Source organism: Carcharodon carcharias, chromosome 17 (genome assembly GCF_017639515.1).
Source record: "Carcharodon carcharias isolate sCarCar2 chromosome 17, sCarCar2.pri, whole genome shotgun sequence".
Classification (NCBI taxonomy): Eukaryota; Metazoa; Chordata; class Chondrichthyes; order Lamniformes; family Lamnidae; genus Carcharodon; species Carcharodon carcharias.
Genome location: NC_054483.1, coordinates 7,989,010 through 8,006,352, shown reverse-complemented (window position 1 = coordinate 8,006,352; position 17,343 = coordinate 7,989,010). Strand labels below are relative to the sequence as shown.

Below are 17,343 nucleotides of genomic sequence, written 5' to 3'. Positions count from 1 at the left end.
CATCCCAAAGTGCTTTACAGCCAATTAAGTCCTTTTGAAGCACTTGTATCAATTCCCACTCACCTATCACTCCTGTGCTCATTAACCTACATTGGTTCTCAGTACCGGCAATGCCTCCAACAGCCTCATTCCACGCCCCCCATCCCCTTCCCCACCCCAACCATATCTCTGTAATCTCCTCCAGCCCTAAAACCCTCCGAGATCTCTGCACTCCTCTGATTCTGGCCTCTTGAAGATCCCAGATTTTAATCATTATTCAGGCTCTTAGCTCTGGAATTCCCTCTCTAAACCTCTCTGCCTCTCTCTTCTCTTTTAAAGAGGCTCTACTCCTTAAAATCTACTGCCTTGATTTGTAGGCACTTGTGCAAATATTTCCTTATGCGTCACAGTAGCAAATTCTGTTCGATAAGGCTCCTGTGAAGTGCCTTTGTACATTTTAACTACCTTGAAGGTGCTATATAAATGCAAGTTGTTGTTGCTGAAATGAAGTCACTAGTGTAATGTCGGGGATGTACACATACTGTAATGCCTTGCGACAGCTAAGTTGAGAGTGCTGTATGTACAGGTCAGTGACTCAGAATTAGTTGCTGCTTTAAGGAACATTAGCACTGCTGTTACTCGACTGCTAGATGAGACTTTGTCCTCCTTGTTGCTATTTTCTTGCTCCAACTTGGCGACCTGCCGCTCTACTGTCACCCGAGTTGAAATTCCTCTTTCATGATGCTGTAGGAAGGCCTGTTTATCTCTGCGGGATGATGAGAGAGTCCAGTTCTCCCTGGGCTGTTGTAAGCGATTGATCACGCCACACTTTTGCTCCCTGGGTCTTATGTTCGCTCATTTCCTCTCTTTCATTTCCTCTTTCATTCTCTGCTTCCCCCCCATGCCCCCCACACGCCCCCCACTCTTTGCTTCCCCTGTCTTTTATTAACCCTCTTGGCAATGTTTGGGCATCCACGAGAAGTGGTACAATAGCGGGCAAGTGAAACGAATTGGATGGCTGTGGCCACAGCTAGTAACAGGCGCAATGGGCCAAATGGCCTCTCGCTGCGCTGTAAGGTTCTGCTGCGCATGTCTAAAGGCCTCAGTCAGCCTTGCGGGACCTGATGGAATAGTGGGAGGTGTTTAGTTCACCCTTTTTCTGCTCTTCTGGAAGTATTGAAGCTGAGCGATGCTCCGAGTCCAGACAAACCCAACCATGTGAAGGCTCACCAGCAAGAAGCAATAGCGGAAAGAGCAGTGAGAGGTTAAAAGCTGGAGGATGCATCAATTCAGCATGGTCAGGTTATTCTGTGACACAGCTACCTCCACAAGCCGCAGATTCCTTTTCTTAGCACCCCACCAACTCCCCAATTACCCACCGCCCACCCCCCCCTCCACCCACACCAATCACCCCCCAACCACCACTTCACATGGAGATGCAGAAATGATTGTGAGTTAACAATGAGATTCTTTGTGACAGGCGCCCAAGATACTCTGGTGTTTATAAACTGCTTCATTCAGCCGCAGTCCAAGTTGTGGACTTTGCTTTCATGGGGCACAGACAGTAAAGGCCATTCATTCCCCTCACACAGTCACTTGTTCAGTCAACTGCATGAATGAGACAAGATTCGCACTGTGGAGCCCCACAATGTAAAGAGCCTTTAATGCAGATCAGAGACAGTGCTCTTGATGGAGCTTGTGTAGCCAATGAAAATCGAATTGCACCACAACAAGAACGATGGTTATATTTTTTATTTTTTTATTCTCTCTCTCTCTCCTGATCTCCGAGTGCCACAAACTCTCCCATGGGGATCACCTGCTCCCAGATATCCAGGACAGCCCTCAACCACAAACTTTCATTTACATAGCGCCTTCAACATAGTCAAACATCCATCCCAAGGTGGTTTTTTTTCAGGAGAGCTGTCGGTCACACAACTTGAACGTGAGCCGCGTAAGGAGCTATGAAAGATCAGTGGCCAAACGCTTGGTCAAAGAGAGAGGTTTTAGGGAGTGTCTTAGAGAGGAACGTCCATAGCTTAGGACCCCAGGCTGCTGAATGCACGGTCAGTGGTGAGACGATTAAAGCTAGGAGATGTCCAAGAGACCAGAGTCAGGGGGTGACAGATACCTCGGGAGGGTTGGTCTGGGTAACCCCATCCTTTGAATGTATGTCTCCCGAGTTATTGATGGGGATTGGGTGAGGGGTGAGGGGGGAGGTGGGGGTGAGGGGTGCCCTGGGCTGAGGTGCTTCTTGGTTTCCCATCCTGAGCTCAGCAACAACTCCTGGTGAACCAGCTGTCCCTACTGAGTCACCCGGCAGCATTTAATGTCTACCCCCCCCCCCCCCCCCCCCCCCCCCTCCCCACCCCCCCCTCTCTCTCTCTCTCTACAGATCTGGATCAGTTATTCTCGGAGCTGCAGTCATTCCTCAAGGTGTTGGACACGGAGAGTTTAAGCTGCGTCGCAGAGTCGAAGAAGGAGTCTGTGGCCGAGCTGCTTCAGGAGCTGAACGGGAGCCCGTGCACCGAGCAATCCGGATTCAGTATGTACAGTTCACCCATCACACCCACTGGTCATAGAACTCACGCCCAGGGTTCCAGTGTTAGTGTTGCTCCTCCTCCCTCGCTTTGAAGGACCGAGATCACAGGCACTTGGCCCTGAGCTGCCCTTCCAAACGCACAGAAAAATTGCCTCTTTGTTTTGCCTCTGGGAAGAACGACTTCTGGTTGATCACACTTAACCACCTCTAACCTGGCTCCCTTCCATGTCCCATTCTGACTCTTGTTTCAAAGAGTTGAGCTTCCACTGAAAGCAAACTTTAACTCAAAACACATTTTCTTGTAACTCATGGTTAGCTCCCTTCCAGGAACCAAACACAAACCCTTTGAACCCCGGATTTCGCCATGTTTCTGCTGCAGGGGTAAAGGCAGCTGAATGGTGGTGGGAGTGAGGAGGCGAGAGGAGGCAGCACCTTTACCAGACCGAGCCTGGCTGGCAGGCTGACTTAACCATCCCTCAACTGGGGAAACAGGAACTTTGAAGGGCAAAGTTTTTTTTAAAAAAAAACAAACATTTGAGTACATAGCAAAGCAATGATTGTTTAATGAGATTCTCCTGTGCTTGCAGTACCCGCTGAGGATGCAGATTACATGTTCATGAGCTGTGTTACCCTGACAGAGAATCGCTTGGAGATGCAGCTCCCCGCGAACGGTGGGTGGGATTCCCTTTCATTACAGATATCCTGTTGACCGTCAGGTAGAGGGGGGTCACAACATTACTAACCCACCGACAGACAGTAAGTGGCAGCAGAACTGAGCAACTTCTGTCCTCCAGCATCTTAGTGTCACCTGTGGCTCAGTGGCCAGCACTCTGGCGTCTTGAGGTTGTGGGTTCAAGTCCCACTCCAGAGGCTTGAGCGCAATATCTAGACTGACATTCACTGATCGGTGCTGAGAGAGTGCTGGAATGTCGGCTCTGCAGTCTTTCAGATGAGACGTCAAATTGAGGCCCTGTCTACCACCTGAGGTGGATGGTAAACAACACATGGCACTCCTTCAAAGAACACCAGTGTCCTGGCCAATACTTATCCCTGAAAGCAGGTTACCTGGTTGTGATCACATTGCTGTTTGTGGGAGCTTGCTGTGCACGTTCTGGCTATTGGGTTTCCTATATTACAACAGCGACTACACTTCAAAACTGACTGTTTTAAGGTTGTGAAAGGGGCTACAGAGATGCTGGTTTTGCTTGGGGGTTGTTTGTTGGAGGATGTTGCTCAAGAGAGTGAGCTAACATCTCTACACCTGTGGGGAGCAGAATTGCTGGCTCAGCACAACTTGTGAGCTCCTGTATAGTGCGTGGCCCCATCTGTAGTGATCAGGTCCAGGAATGGATGGCTGACAGTGGCTTCTCATTGGGCAGTGTGCTGGGGCCTGGTCACCTTCTCACTGGGGTTTGGGGTGACTGACAGGAGGATGGGGAATACGCACGTACTATTGGCCTTCTGGGATCAGGAGTGGGCCATACAGCCCCTCAAGCCTGTTGACCGGTTCAGCGACTGACCACGGCTCACCTTCCACATCAAGCCCGCCTTCCCACAGCGAGGTCAGTGCCGGACATTCCCAACATCGCTGAGCTGGAGCAGTTAGCACATGGTAGTTAGTGATGCATTGTCAGTTTACCCATGAAGATCATGCAAATCCTCCTGACTCATCCAATACTTCAAAGTAATCCTACTGTTGTTCAACAGCAAATGAGCCACGGAATGTCCTGGAGATCATCGAAGACACAGAAGACATTTCACCCTGCCCCCCACTATCGGATGATTTTCAAACCAAAGTGGTAAGGTCAAAATTTATTTTACCATTAGCTTAACAGCTGGCAATCAAGCTGCTTAAATTATATTGCTCAGGTCTGAATGGGCTTATCTTAAACACACACACACACACACACACACACACACATACACACACTCACACACACACACACACACACACTTCACAGATTGTCTGTAAGGCAGAGAGTGAGCCACTGGTGCTGAAACGTGTGTGAGCTAAAACATAGCCCTTGACAAAGAAATTGGGGAGAAAGTCGCTGACAGGTAGAAGGCAGAGTGAGGAGGTGGGTCTCTGGTGTACCCAGCGTTGTGTCCGTAACACGTGCGATCTCAGCACTTTTTCTTCCTGTTTCTTTGACACTCCCTCCATTGTTACACGAGGGATGTGACAAATGACCAGCTTTCGAAAGAGCGGTTGACGTGATTCACATGTTGGTTGCAGTGGGACCTGCTCCTGCTTGTTCCAGCTCACCTTCGTGTCAGGTGCATCTTGGTCCTAGCCCTCGAAGTTAGCCCGAGCACAAGACATGCAGCAGTGGAGCTACGGGCCTGAGACTGTCAGTGTGCTAGTGCAGTCCCTAATCACACACTCTGCTTGCTGAGAGATGTTTGAGGGTCAAACGCTCCTAGACCTCCTGCATCAAGAAGCTCCCTACAGTTTCCACGCTTTGTTTACTGTGCACAGCTCTGCTCTCCAAGATATGGAGGCACTGGAGTAAGTGTAAAAACTAGTTTTACAAGCATGCTGCAACATCCTAGAAGTTACCACTGACAAAGAGAGACTGAACAGGCTGGGATGCTTTCCTATTGCAAAGGGAAGGCTGAGAGAATTTTCTGACAGAGAGCTTTAAAACTATGAAAGGGTTTGATAGGCTGGGCGTAGAGAAGATCTCAATTGTGGGCAGTCCAAAACCAGGGGCCAGAAACACATGACAGTCATGAATAATTCCAATTCTGGAGAAACTTCTTTATTATGATTGCCATGATTTGGATTTATAGAGCCTTCAACATAGAAAGATGTCCCAATGTGCTTTGCACAAGCGATTAGCAAACAAAATATGACACTGAGCCACATCAGGAGATACTAGGACAGATGAACAAACGCTTGGTCAAATGGATCGGTTTTAAGGAGCATCTTAAAGTAGGAAAGCGAGGGAAAAGGGCAAAGAGATTTAGTGAGGGAATTTCATAGCTCGGGGTCCAGGCAGCTGAATGTACGGTCACCAATGGTAGAACAATTCAAATCGAGGATGCTCAAGAGACCGGAATTGAAGGATTGCAGACATCCCGGAGGGCTGGAGGCCATGGAGAAATTTGAAAACCTGGATGAGAATTTTAAAATTAAGGCCTTGCTTGATCGGGAGCCAGTGTTGGTGAGCAAGCACAGGGGTGATGGGTTAACAGGACTTGGGATGTGGGCAGCAGAGATTTGGAAGGTCTCAAGTTTAAGGAGGGCAGGATGTGGCAGGACAGCCAGGAGTGTGATGGAATAGACAAGATAAGGCCACGAAGTTGTTTGAGAATGGAGGAGAAGTTGAGGCGACTAGCAAGAGGGAGCTAGATAAGCACATGAGGAGAGCTGGTAAAGTTAACCAAACTGGCTGGAGATGGTATCTCAGCCCAAGCTGGGAGAGTCTCTGCGTCCCTGGGACCCAAGATCATCGATGGACATTTAGCTGGGAAAACAGGTCCATCGCTGAAAGTGGCTGAGACTCTCTGACAATCTGCAGATGAGGGAATATATGGGGATGGTGGGTGTGGGGAGCAGAGATTGTGGAAAGCAGGTTATGGATGGAATGAAAACAGTAAATGCTGGAAATACTCAGCATCTGTGCAGAGAAACGCAGAGATAACGCTTCAAGTCTGACCTTTCATCAGAACTGTCAGTCTTAAGTTAAGCGTCAAAGATTTTTCTGCGCAGTTTGGTGGCTGAGATCTGTTTTCCCAGACATTGTCCAGAGTGGGGTTTATACACACACAATTTCTGTGGGTGGGGAGAATCGGTTGCACAGATGATGAGGGATTACCTCGATAGGTTGGTAAATTGACAGAAGTGTTGAGTGGCTTGGTGACCCCTTCCTTACTGAGAATGCAGCGCTGACCTATACACTGTGAGATTCACTCCCAGACACGGCCACCATGAAATGCTAAACTCCTTCCAACAATCAGCCAAAACAGACAGAGGAAAAATAAATCCAATTAAAATTAGTCCTAATGGTTTGTTTGCATCTGTTCCACTTTGAGAAAAAAAAGTTTCAAAGAGGTGACCCTCTCTGCTAAAAATCACCCTGTTTATTTTGTTAAAATACCGCAAAACCTAACAATCTCACAACCACAGAAAGAAAAATGCTGTCAGAGTAAAAGCAACAATCGAAATCGGTCCAGAAACCTGGTCCCCACAGAACATTAAAATGAAGAAAATGCAGCTTTATCTGCAATGGCCAAACCCCGACTCACTTAAAAAGTCAGACCCCTTTGATACAGTAAAAATCAGCTTCCCATCTATCGCCTCCCTCTTTCCCCTCTCCCTTTTCCTCTTCCTCTCTTTTCCCCCTCCCTCTCCTCCCCCTATTTTTTCCTCACCCTCTTTTCCTCCACCCTCTCTTTATCCCCCTCCCTCTTTCACCCTCTCATTTACCCCTCTATTTCCCCCTTCCCTCCCTCTCTCTCTCTCTCTCTGCTTTCTTCCCCCAAACTGTGTTCTGTGTGTAAGGAGTATTTGTTCATGGTGCAGTTTAATTTGTTTTCAGGCCTGGGTTGATATCGGGCAGCTGCTGTGGACTGGCAGGGTTCCAGAATGGAGTCCGTGACCATCCGCACTCCCACAGATCCTCTAATGAGTGGCACTAATGAGACCACATCAGAGAAAAGCCTCTGAAGATTAGGGCCCATTGGCCAAAATAGCTGGCAGTGGCCCTTATAATTCCACTTTAACCCACTCCCCAGCTCATCTTTATGTTTTCTAGTGTGGTTTTGTGCTCATGCAATACAAGGTCTGTAAATTATTTAAAAAACGACCTCCCCTTGACATTCAATGGCATTACCATCACTGAATCCCCCACTATCAACATCCTGGGGGCTTACCGTTGATCAGGAACTGAACTGGACCAGCCACATAAATACTGCGGCTACAAGAGCAGTTCAGAGGCTGGGTATTCTGAGGCAAGCAACTCACCTCCTGACTCCCCAAGGCCTGTCCACCATCTACAAGTCAGGAGTGTGATGGAATACTCTGCACTGCTCTGGATGAGTGCGGCTCCCTCAACACTCAAGAAGTTCAACACTATACAGGACACAGCAGCCCGCTTGATTACAGCACCCTGTGCACCGACTTAAACATTCACTCCCTCCACCTCCGACACACAGTGACAGCAGTGTGTACCACCTCCAAGCTGCACTGTAGCAATTCACCAAGGCTCCTTTGACAACCTTCCAAACCCACGACCTCTACCACCTAGAAGGACAAGGGCAGCAGATAGATGGGAACACCACCAACTGCAAGATCCCTTCCAAACCACACACCATCCTGCCTTGGAAATATATCGGCCTTTCCTTCACTGTCACTGGGTCAAAACCCTGGAACTCTCTCCCTAACAGCACTGTGGGTGTACCTACACCACATGGACTGCAGTTGTTCAAGTATGGTGGCTCACCACCACCTTCTCAAGGGCAATTAGGGATGGGTAATAAATGCTGGTCTCACACCCCAGGAAATAAGGAAAAAAGAACTTTCTAGACCAAATTTAACAAAATCTATAGGTTAGAAATGCTTCCTTGATGCAGAGGTTTGGTGGTTGAATAAGAATTTAGCAAAGTCCATCCCAACGCATCCTCCCTCAGTCAAGCGCTGTGTTCATGTGAGCACCTGACTCCGCACCCAAAACTCTCCTCACGTCAGGCTGAACAAACCAAAGAGCCATCGCCAAAGGAATCCCTTGGGATATCCGATGGGATGAGACTTCCTGTAGTTTTCCCTGTTCCATCCAGCTCCTGCTCCTTGCCCTGTTTCTTAGTCACATGAAGATGTCCGCATTAATACGCTAACACTGGCTGTTACTTTATGTCATAATAATATTTTGTAGCCCATTGTGAGTGACGAGCTTCAGAACAGTAAGGGAAAAATGTTGATAAAAGATTGTTGAAAATGTTGGTCTGGGCTTCAAAGGATTAATTGGTGTGGAAGGTGATATGAGAAATAGGAGCAGGAGTTGGTCGGTCGGGCCTTTGATAAGATCATGACTGATCTGACGTGGTCTCAGCTCCACTTTCCTGCCCGCCCCACAACTCTTGACCCCCTTGTCAACCGAAGATCTGTCAAACCCAGCCTTCGATGCCCCAACCTCCACTGCTCTCTAGGTTAAAGAATTCCAAAGATTAACGATGGTCTGAGAGAAGAAATTCCTCCTCATCCCTGACTTTGAAACTGTGCCCCACTAGTTCGAGGCCACCCACGAGGGGAGGCATCCTTACGGCATCGATCCTGTCACCACCGCACCCCACCTCCCAACCCAGCATCTTATGGGCAGAATATTGTGCTCATCGGGGACGCGTTGTGACATCGGGCGAGCGCCGTGATGTCATTGTGCATTTGCGCAATGGTTCGGTCGGCGGGCACGTGTGGGGAGTCAGCAGTGCGCCCGCCCGACAACTGACAGGCCTATTAAGGCCATTAAAGTACAAACTGAATTAAATTTCTCACTGCCTGTCCAACCTTCCAGGTTGGCCAAGGCGAAAAGGCCAAGCGGCCTTTGGATCTTTTAGGAAACCTCATCCACGTGGAGGCGAGGTTTCCAACGGCCACTAAAAATGAAATAAAAGTATTAACATTTCGTTCATAACATGTGACAGAGTCACACCGAGGGGGACATGTTCTTTTTTTTTCTGAACCTTTTAAGCTTCTTTATCTTTCATTTTTTAAACCGTCAGCTCCCTGGGGCAGCTCTGCGCTGCAGAGAGAGCTTTCCCTTGCCAGCTCGTCCTCCTTTCACCCTCGCTGCAGCACGCGTTTCACCCTGGGTGGGCCTTATCTGGCTGGCCCAGCGACAAATCACTGCCAGATCGTGGGCGGGTGGTCGCTTTCGCAGCCGCTCCTGCTTCCCCCCCGCCTCTCACCTGCCCGACGAGGGAAAAACCCTGTCCTATATGTTTCAGTGAGATCGCCTTTCATTCTGCTGAACTCCAGTGAATATAGGCCCAAGCTGCTCAACCTTCCCTCATAAGACAATAAGGTGCCAGAGAGAAGATCACAGTGTTGGTGAGTGTTGGGCCAGGCTCAGCCACGTCTGGTGTAAAATACTGGCTCCGCCAGGGCACTGCTCATGAAATCTTGACTCCTGAATGCAGATGTGGCCTAAAAGTAAGCACACACACTTTGTGTCTCCCCACTCCCCGCCTGTAATAATGAACTCTGCCCATTGCTTTGCTATGACCTGTTAAAGTTGCAGTGCATGCGGATAGGATTGCATTTCGAGGTGACCTGCGGATTGGTGTCAGGTGCAGCTCTTTGACCAACGGTACCCTGACCAGTGTCCCAGGGCGACCCGGATCATCTGCGTGAGCTCCGGATTTCGCCAACAACAGCTGGAGTCAGGAGTGAGGGCCTTGTCCCAAGAATCCCGCGACCAGTCGGGTCTCTGAGCATGAAACCTGCTTCCTGAATGCACCAACCCTACACTGGAACTGCACAACCCACTTGTCAAAAAAAAAATGTCCAAATGTGCTCTTCCAGATTCAGGCAAACTCAATCTTCAAAAGGACCAGAGTCTCAGGAGAGAAAGAAAATATCCTGTTTACAGGCAGGGGCTCATTCTCCAGCTCACCCTCTGATACTGTCCTGATACCATCAGTGGCAGGAAATCAATAATAATTAAGGTCTGGACAAATTCTTACGAGACAAGGAACACCCACATAAACAGAGGAAGTACTGAAGGCCCTTAGTACCATCAAAAGCTAATCATACAGGAAGTCAGGATGACCGAGTCACTCAGCAGAATTCCACAATATGGTTGATTTGTGAGGCGGGCAGATTGTATTGATAAGTGAAGCGGCGTGTTCAAGTGAGGCCTCAAAGGTTGCAATGGCTGGGGTCTCCCACCAGGCAGCCAGGCGGTGCCAGCGGCCTGGGACTGGCAGCTGTCTAGGCTGCTTGGCTGATTCGCAAGGGTGGGTGTGTGGCTGCAGCAGGAGGGCGAGTGCTATCAGCCTGAGAGAGGGCGGCAGTTTAGAGCTCTGCGGAATCACTGCCACTTCCCGCTGAGCCACCCTCTGTTGCAGCACAGTTTGCCAAGCTGTTGAGGGCCTGCAAACCCACCCCCCCAAATTTTCAGCATTGCTATCCACAGACTCGATGGTAGCAGTCTAGAGTTTGAAGAGATGGAGCCCTGGCACCTCTGAGAATGGGGACCCCCGTGTTGCAAACTTCAGCCCAGCTTTCTGCTGTCTGAGGGCACCGAACATAGCTCCGATCTTGCCCACACACCAATGCCGCTCCATTAACTCTGCCTTTGTCCCAACAGGCACAGGCCGGCTCGTCTCCCTCCCCTCACCAAGCAAACGAGGTTCACCCTGACGACTCTTACGAGGAAGCAGAGCCTCTCAGTCCTCTGGCTCAGTGCACTGTGGGTGCGTATGTAGCAAACGATGGTCACGTCCTGAGATGTCAGTTTACAGTGATTCAGCGCTGACTGCAGAGTCCAATAGATCAATGGTCAAATTCCACCAGAAAAGCTGGATTCACAGGGACTCCCCAGGAGTGTATCCGGAATGACAGGGGGACCCAGGAGTGTGCCAGTTTTCACTGGGTATCTTCAGGACTGTGCCAGTGTTTACAGGGGTTCCTCAGGTGTGCATATGTATTTACAAGGGGTCCTCAGGTGCATGTCAATATTTACAGGGGGAACTCAGGGAGTGTGTGTCGGTGTTTACCTGGTGTCTTTGGAAGTGTACCAGTATTTAAGGGGGACATAGGGAATGTGTCAGTATTTATAGGAGGTCCTCAGGAGTGTATCAATATTTACAGGGGTCCCTGGGAGCGTGTCAGTATCGAAAGGAGGTCCCTGGGAGTGCGTTAGTATTTACAGGGGGATCCCTGGGAGGGGGTCAGTATTTACAGGGGTAGCGTGTCAGTATTAACAAGAGGTCCGCAGGTAGCGTGTAAGTAAGTACAGTGGGTCGCTGGGAACGGGTCAGTATTAACAGAGATTCTCTGCGAGGTGATGAGTATAGACAGAGTCCTCATGGAATGGGTACATATCCACAGGGTGTCCCCAAGAGTTTGTGAGTGTTTACAGAATGTCCCCAAAGAGTGTCTGAATATTTACAGGATGTCCCAAGAAACAGTCAGTATTTAGAGGATGTCCCTGGACAGTGTGTCAGTGTTTACAGGATGTCCCTGGAGAGAGTTTCAGTCTTTTCAGGATGTCCCTGGAGAGTGTGTCAGTATTTACAAGATGTTCCGGGTGAGTGTGTCAGTGTTTACAGGATGACTCTGGGTAATGTGTCAGTGTTTACAGGATGTGCACGGAGAGTGTGTGAGTAGTTACAGGATGTCCCCGGAGAGTGTGTCTGTATTTACAGGATGTCCCCGGACAGTGTGTCTGTATTTACAGGATGTCCCAGGAGAGTGTGTCAGTGTTAACAGGATGTCCCCGGAGAGTGTGTCTGTATTTACAGGAAGACCCCTGACAGTGGGTCAGTATTTACAGGATTACCCCGAAGAGTGTGTCGGTATTTACAGGATTACCACGGAGAGTGTCAGTATTAACGGCATCTCCCTGGAAAGTGTGTCAGTAATTACAGGATGTCCCTGGAGAGTGTGTCAGTATTTACACAATGGCCCCGGATAGTGTGTCAGTAATTTCAGGGTGACCCCGGAGAGTGTCTGTATTTAAAGGGTGTTCAAGGAGAGTGTGTCAGTATTTACAGGATGTCCACACAGTGTGTTACAGCATTTACAGGATGACCCTGGAGAATGCGTCAGTGTTTACAGGATGTACGCTGAGAGTGTGTCACTTTTATTGGGTGTCCACAGAGAGTGTGTAAGTGTTTAAAGGATGTCCCTGGAGAGTGTGTCAGTATTTACAGGTGACCCCGAAAAGAGAGTGTCAGTATTTACAGGATGTCCCCGGAGAGAGTGTCAGTGTTTACAGGATGACCACGAGATTGTGTCAGTATTTATAGGATGTCCCCGGAAAGTGTGTCAGTATTTACAAGTTGTCCGGGGACATTGTGTCAGTATTTACAGAATGACCCGAGGGAGTGTGTCAGTATTTACAAGCTGTCCATGGAGAGAGTGTCAGTATTTACAGGATGTCCCCAGAGAGTGTGTAAGTATTTACAAGCTGTCCCTGGAGAGTGTGTCAGTATTTACAGGATGTCCCCAGAGAGTGTGTCAGTATTTTCAGGGTGTCCACGGAGTGTGTATCAGTATTTACAAGCTGTCCATGGAGAGTGTGTAAGTATTTACAAGATGTCCACGGAGAGTTTATCAGTATTTACAGGATGTCCCTGGAGAGTGTGTCAGTATTTACAGGATGTCCATGGAGCGTGTGTCAGTATTTACAGGATGTCCCTGGAGACTGTGTCAGTATTTACAGGATGTCCCCGGAGAGTGTGTTAGCATTTGCAGGGTGTCCCTGGAGCATGTGTCAGTATTTACAGGATGTCCCTGGAGAGTGTGTCAGTATTTACAGGATGTCCCTGGAGAGTGTGTCAGTATTTACAGGATATCCAAGGAGAGTGTGTCAGTATTTACAGGAAGTCCCTGGAGAGTGTGTCAGTATTTACAGGATGTCCTGGAGAGTGTGTCAGTATTTACAGGGTGTCCCTGGAGCGTGTGTGAGTATTTACAGGATGTCCATGGAGAGTGTGTCAATATTTACAGGAAGTCCCTGAAGAGTGTGTCAGTATTAACGGCATCTCCCTGGAGAGTGTGTCAGTAATTACAGGATGTCCCTGGAGAGTGTGTCAGTATTTACAGGATGACCATGGAGAGTGTGTCAGTATTTACACAATGGCCCCGGATAGTGTGTCAGTATTTTCAGGGTGACCCCGGAGAGTGTCTGTATTTAAAGGGGGTTCAAGGAGAGTGTGTCAGTATTTACAGGATGTCCACACAGGGTGTTACAGTATTTACAGAATGAAACTGGAGAGTGCGTCAGTGTTTACAGGATGTACGCTGAGAGTGTGTCACTATTTATTGGGTGTCCACAGAGAGTGTGTCAGTGTTTAAAGGATGTCCCTGGAGAGTGTGTCAGTATTTACAGGGTGTCCCTGGAGAGTGTGTCAGTATATACAGGATGTCCCCGGAGAGAGTGTCAGTCTTCACAGGATAACCACGAGATTGTGTCAGTATTTATAGGATGTCCCCGGAAAGTGTGTCAGTATTTACAAGTTCTCCGGGGACATTGTGTCAGTATTTACAGGATGACCCCAGAGAGTGTGTCAGTATTTACAAGCTGTCCCTGGAGACTGTGTCAGTATTTACAGGATGTCCCCAGAGAGTGTGTCAGTGTTTTCAGGGTGTCCACGGAGTGTGTATCAGTATTTACAAGCTGTCCCTGAAGAGTGTGTAAGTATTTACAAGATGTCCACGGAGAGTTTATCAGTATTTACAGGATGTCCCTGGAGAGTGTGTCAGTATTTACAGGATGTCCATCGGGCGTGTGTCAGTATTTACAGGATGTCCCTGGAGACTGTGTCAGTATTTACAGGATGTCCCCGGAGAGTGTGTTAGCATTTACAGGGTGTCCCTGGAGCATGTGTCAGTATTTACAGGATGTCCCTGGAGAGTGTGTCAGTATTTACAGGATGTCCCCAGAGAGTGTGTCAGTATTTACAGGAAGTCCCTGGAGAGTGTGTCAGTATTTACAGGATATCCCCGGAGAGTGTGTCACTATTTACAGGATGCCCCTGGAGAGTGTGTCAGTATTTACAGGATGTCCCCGGAGAGTGTGTCACTATTTACAGGATGTCCCCGGAGAGTGTGTCACTATTTACAGGATGTCACCGGAGAGTGTGTCAGTATTTACAGGATGTCCCTGGAGAATGTGTCAGTATTTAGAGGATATCCAAGGAGAGTGTGTCAGTATTTACAGGAAGTCCCTGGAGAGGGTGTCAGTATTTAAGGATGACCCCGGAGAGTGTGTCAGTATTTACAGATTGTGTCGGGAGATTGTGTCAGTATTTACAAGAAGTCCTTGGGGAGTGTGTGAGTATTTTCAGGATGACCCCGGAGAGTGTGTCAGCATTTAACGGGTGTCCACGGAAAGTGTGTAAGTATTTACAGGATTTCCATGGAGAGTGTGTCAGTATTTACAGGTGGCCATGGAGAGTGTGTCAGTATTTACAGGATGTCCCTGGAGAGTGTGTCAGTATTTACAGGGTGTCCCTGGAGAGTGTGTCAGTATTTACAGGATGTCCCAGTAGAGTGTGTCAGTATTCACAAGATGTCCCCGGAGAGTGTGTCAGTATTTACAGGATGACCCTGGAGAGTGTGTCACTATTTACAAGATGTCATTGGAGAGTGTGTCACTATTTACAGGATGTCCCTGGAGGGTTTCTCAGGATTTACAGGATCTCCACAGAGAGATTGTCTGTATTTACAGGATGTCCACAGAGAGGTTGCCTGTATTTTCAGGATGTCCCTGGAGTATGTGTCAGTGATTAGAGGATGTCCCCGGAGAGTGTGTCAGTATTTACAGGTTGTCCCCGGAGAGTGTGGCAGTATTTACAAGATGTCCCAGTAGAGTGTGTCAGGATTTACAGGATTTCCCAGTAGAGTGTGTCAGGATTTACAGGATTTCCCAGTAGAGTGTGTCAGTATTTACAAGATGTCCCCGGAGAGTGTGTCAGTATTTACAGTATGAACCTGAAGACTGTGTCAGTATTTACACGCAGGCCCCGGATATTGTGTCAATATTGACAGGAAGTACACCCAGAGTGTATCACTATTTACAGGGTATCCACAGAGAGTTTGTCTGTATTTGCAGGATGTCCACGGAGACTGCGTCAGCGTTTACAGTATGTCCCTGGATAGTGTGTCTGTGTTTGCGGAATATCCAGGGTGAGTGTGACAGTATTTACAGGATGTCCCTGGAGAGTGTGTCAGTATTTACAGGATGTCGCTGGTGTGTGTGCCAGTATTTACAGAATGTCCCCGGAGAGCGTGTGAGTATTTACAAGATGTCCCTGGAGAGTGTGTCACTATTTACAGGATGTCCCTGGAGAGTGTGTCACTATTTACAAGATGTCCCTGGAGAGTGTGTCAGTATTTACAGGATGTCCCTGGAGAGTGTGTCAGAAATTACAGAATGTCCCCGGAGAGTGTGTCAGTATTTACAGGATATCCCTGGAGAGTGTGTCAGTATTTACAGGATGTCCCTGGAGAGTTTCTCAGTATATACAGGATGTCCACAGAGAGTTTGTCTGTATTTACAGGATGTCCACAGAGAGTGTGTCAGTATTTACAGGATGTCCACAGAGAGTGTGTCAGTATTGACAGGATGCCTTTGGAGAGTGTGTCAGTGTTTACAGGATGTCCACAGAGAATGTGTCAGTATTTACAGGATGTCCCTGGAGGGTTTCTCAGTATTTACAGGATGTCCACAGAGAGTTTGTCTGTATTTACAGGAAGTCCACAGAGAGGATGCCTGTATTTGCAGGATGTCCCGGGAGTATGTGTCAGTGATTACAGGATGTCGCCGGAGAGTGTGTCAGTATTTACAGGGTGTCCCCGGAGAGTGTGTCAGTATTTACAGGATGTCCCAGTAGAGTGTGTCAGTATTTACAGGATGTCCCAGTAGAGTGTGTCAGTATTTACAAGATGACCCCGGAGAGTGTGTCAGTATTTACAGTATGACCATGGAGAGTGTGTCAGTATTTACACGCAGGCCCCGGATAGTGTGTCAATATTGACAGGAAGTACCCCCAGAGTGTATCACTATTTACAGAGTATCCACGGAGAGTGTGTCAGTATTTGCAGGATTTCAACGGAGAGTGTGTCAGCGTTTACAGATGTCCCTGGATAGTGTGTCTGTGTTTGCGGAATATCCAGGGGGAGTGTGTCTTCATTTACAGGATGTCCCTGGAGAGTGTGTCAGTATTGACAGGATGTCCCTGGAGAGTGTGTCAGTATTTACAGAATGTCGCCGGAGACTGTGTCAGTATTTACAAGATGTCCCTGGAGAGTGTGTCAGTATTTACAGGATGTCCCTGGAGAGTGTGTCAGTAATTGCAGAATGTCCCCGGAGAGTGTGTCAGTATTTACAGGATGTCCCTGGAGAGTGTGTCAGTAATTACAGAATGTCCCCGGAGAGTGCGTCAGTATTTACAGGATGTCCCTGGAGGGTTTCTCAGTATTTACAGGAGGTCCACAGAGAGTTTGTCTGTATTTACAGGATGTCCACAGGGAGTTTGTCTGTATTTACAGGATGTCCATAGAGAATGTTTCAGTATTTACAGGATGTCCACAGAGAGTGTGTCAGTATTTACAGGATGTCCCAGTAGAGTGTGTCAGTATTTACAGGATGTCCACAGAGAATGTGTCAGTATTTACAGGATGTCCCTGGAGGGTTTCTCAGTATTTACAGGATGTCCACAGAGAGTTTGTCTGTATTTACAGGATGTCCACAGTGAGGTTTTCTGTATTTGCAGGATGTCCCTGGAGTATGTGTCAGTGATTACATGATGTCCTCGGAGAGTGTGTCAGTATTTACAGGGTGTCCCCGGAGAGTGTGTCAGTATTTCCAGTATGACCCTGGAGAGGTTGTCAGTATTTACACGCAGGCCCCGGATAGTTTGTCAATATTGACAGGAAGTACCCCCAGAGTGTATCACTATTTACAGGTTATCCACAGAGAGTTTGTCTGTATTTGCAGGATGTCCACGGAGACTGCGTCAGCGTTTACAGTATGTCCCTGGATAGTGTGTCTGTGTTTGCGGAATATCCAGGGTGAGTGTGACAGTATTTACAGGATGTCCCTGGAGAGTGTGTCAGTATTTACAGGATGTCGCTGGTGTGTGTGCCAGTATTT

The 17,343-nt window shown here is 48.3% G+C and overlaps 1 protein-coding gene across 3 annotated transcripts in view; it reads left to right on the top strand.

The window, feature by feature from the left end:
• LOC121290187 (actin filament-associated protein 1-like) overlaps positions 1-17,343 on the top strand; it is a 367,344-nt gene that overhangs the window by 15,294 nt on the left and 334,707 nt on the right. For 2 of the 3 annotated variants that reach the window (XM_041210445.1, XM_041210444.1), the window contains exons 2-5: positions 2,372-2,521; positions 3,106-3,189; positions 4,226-4,317; positions 10,828-10,933. In XM_041210445.1, coding sequence (XP_041066379.1) covers positions 2,372-2,521; positions 3,106-3,189; positions 4,226-4,317; positions 10,828-10,933 — 432 coding nt within the window. Of the gene's footprint in view, positions 1-2,371; positions 2,522-3,105; positions 3,190-4,225; positions 4,318-10,827; positions 10,934-11,051; positions 11,154-17,343 lie in introns of those variants that run through there. The other variant, XM_041210446.1, reaches the window with a different exon arrangement.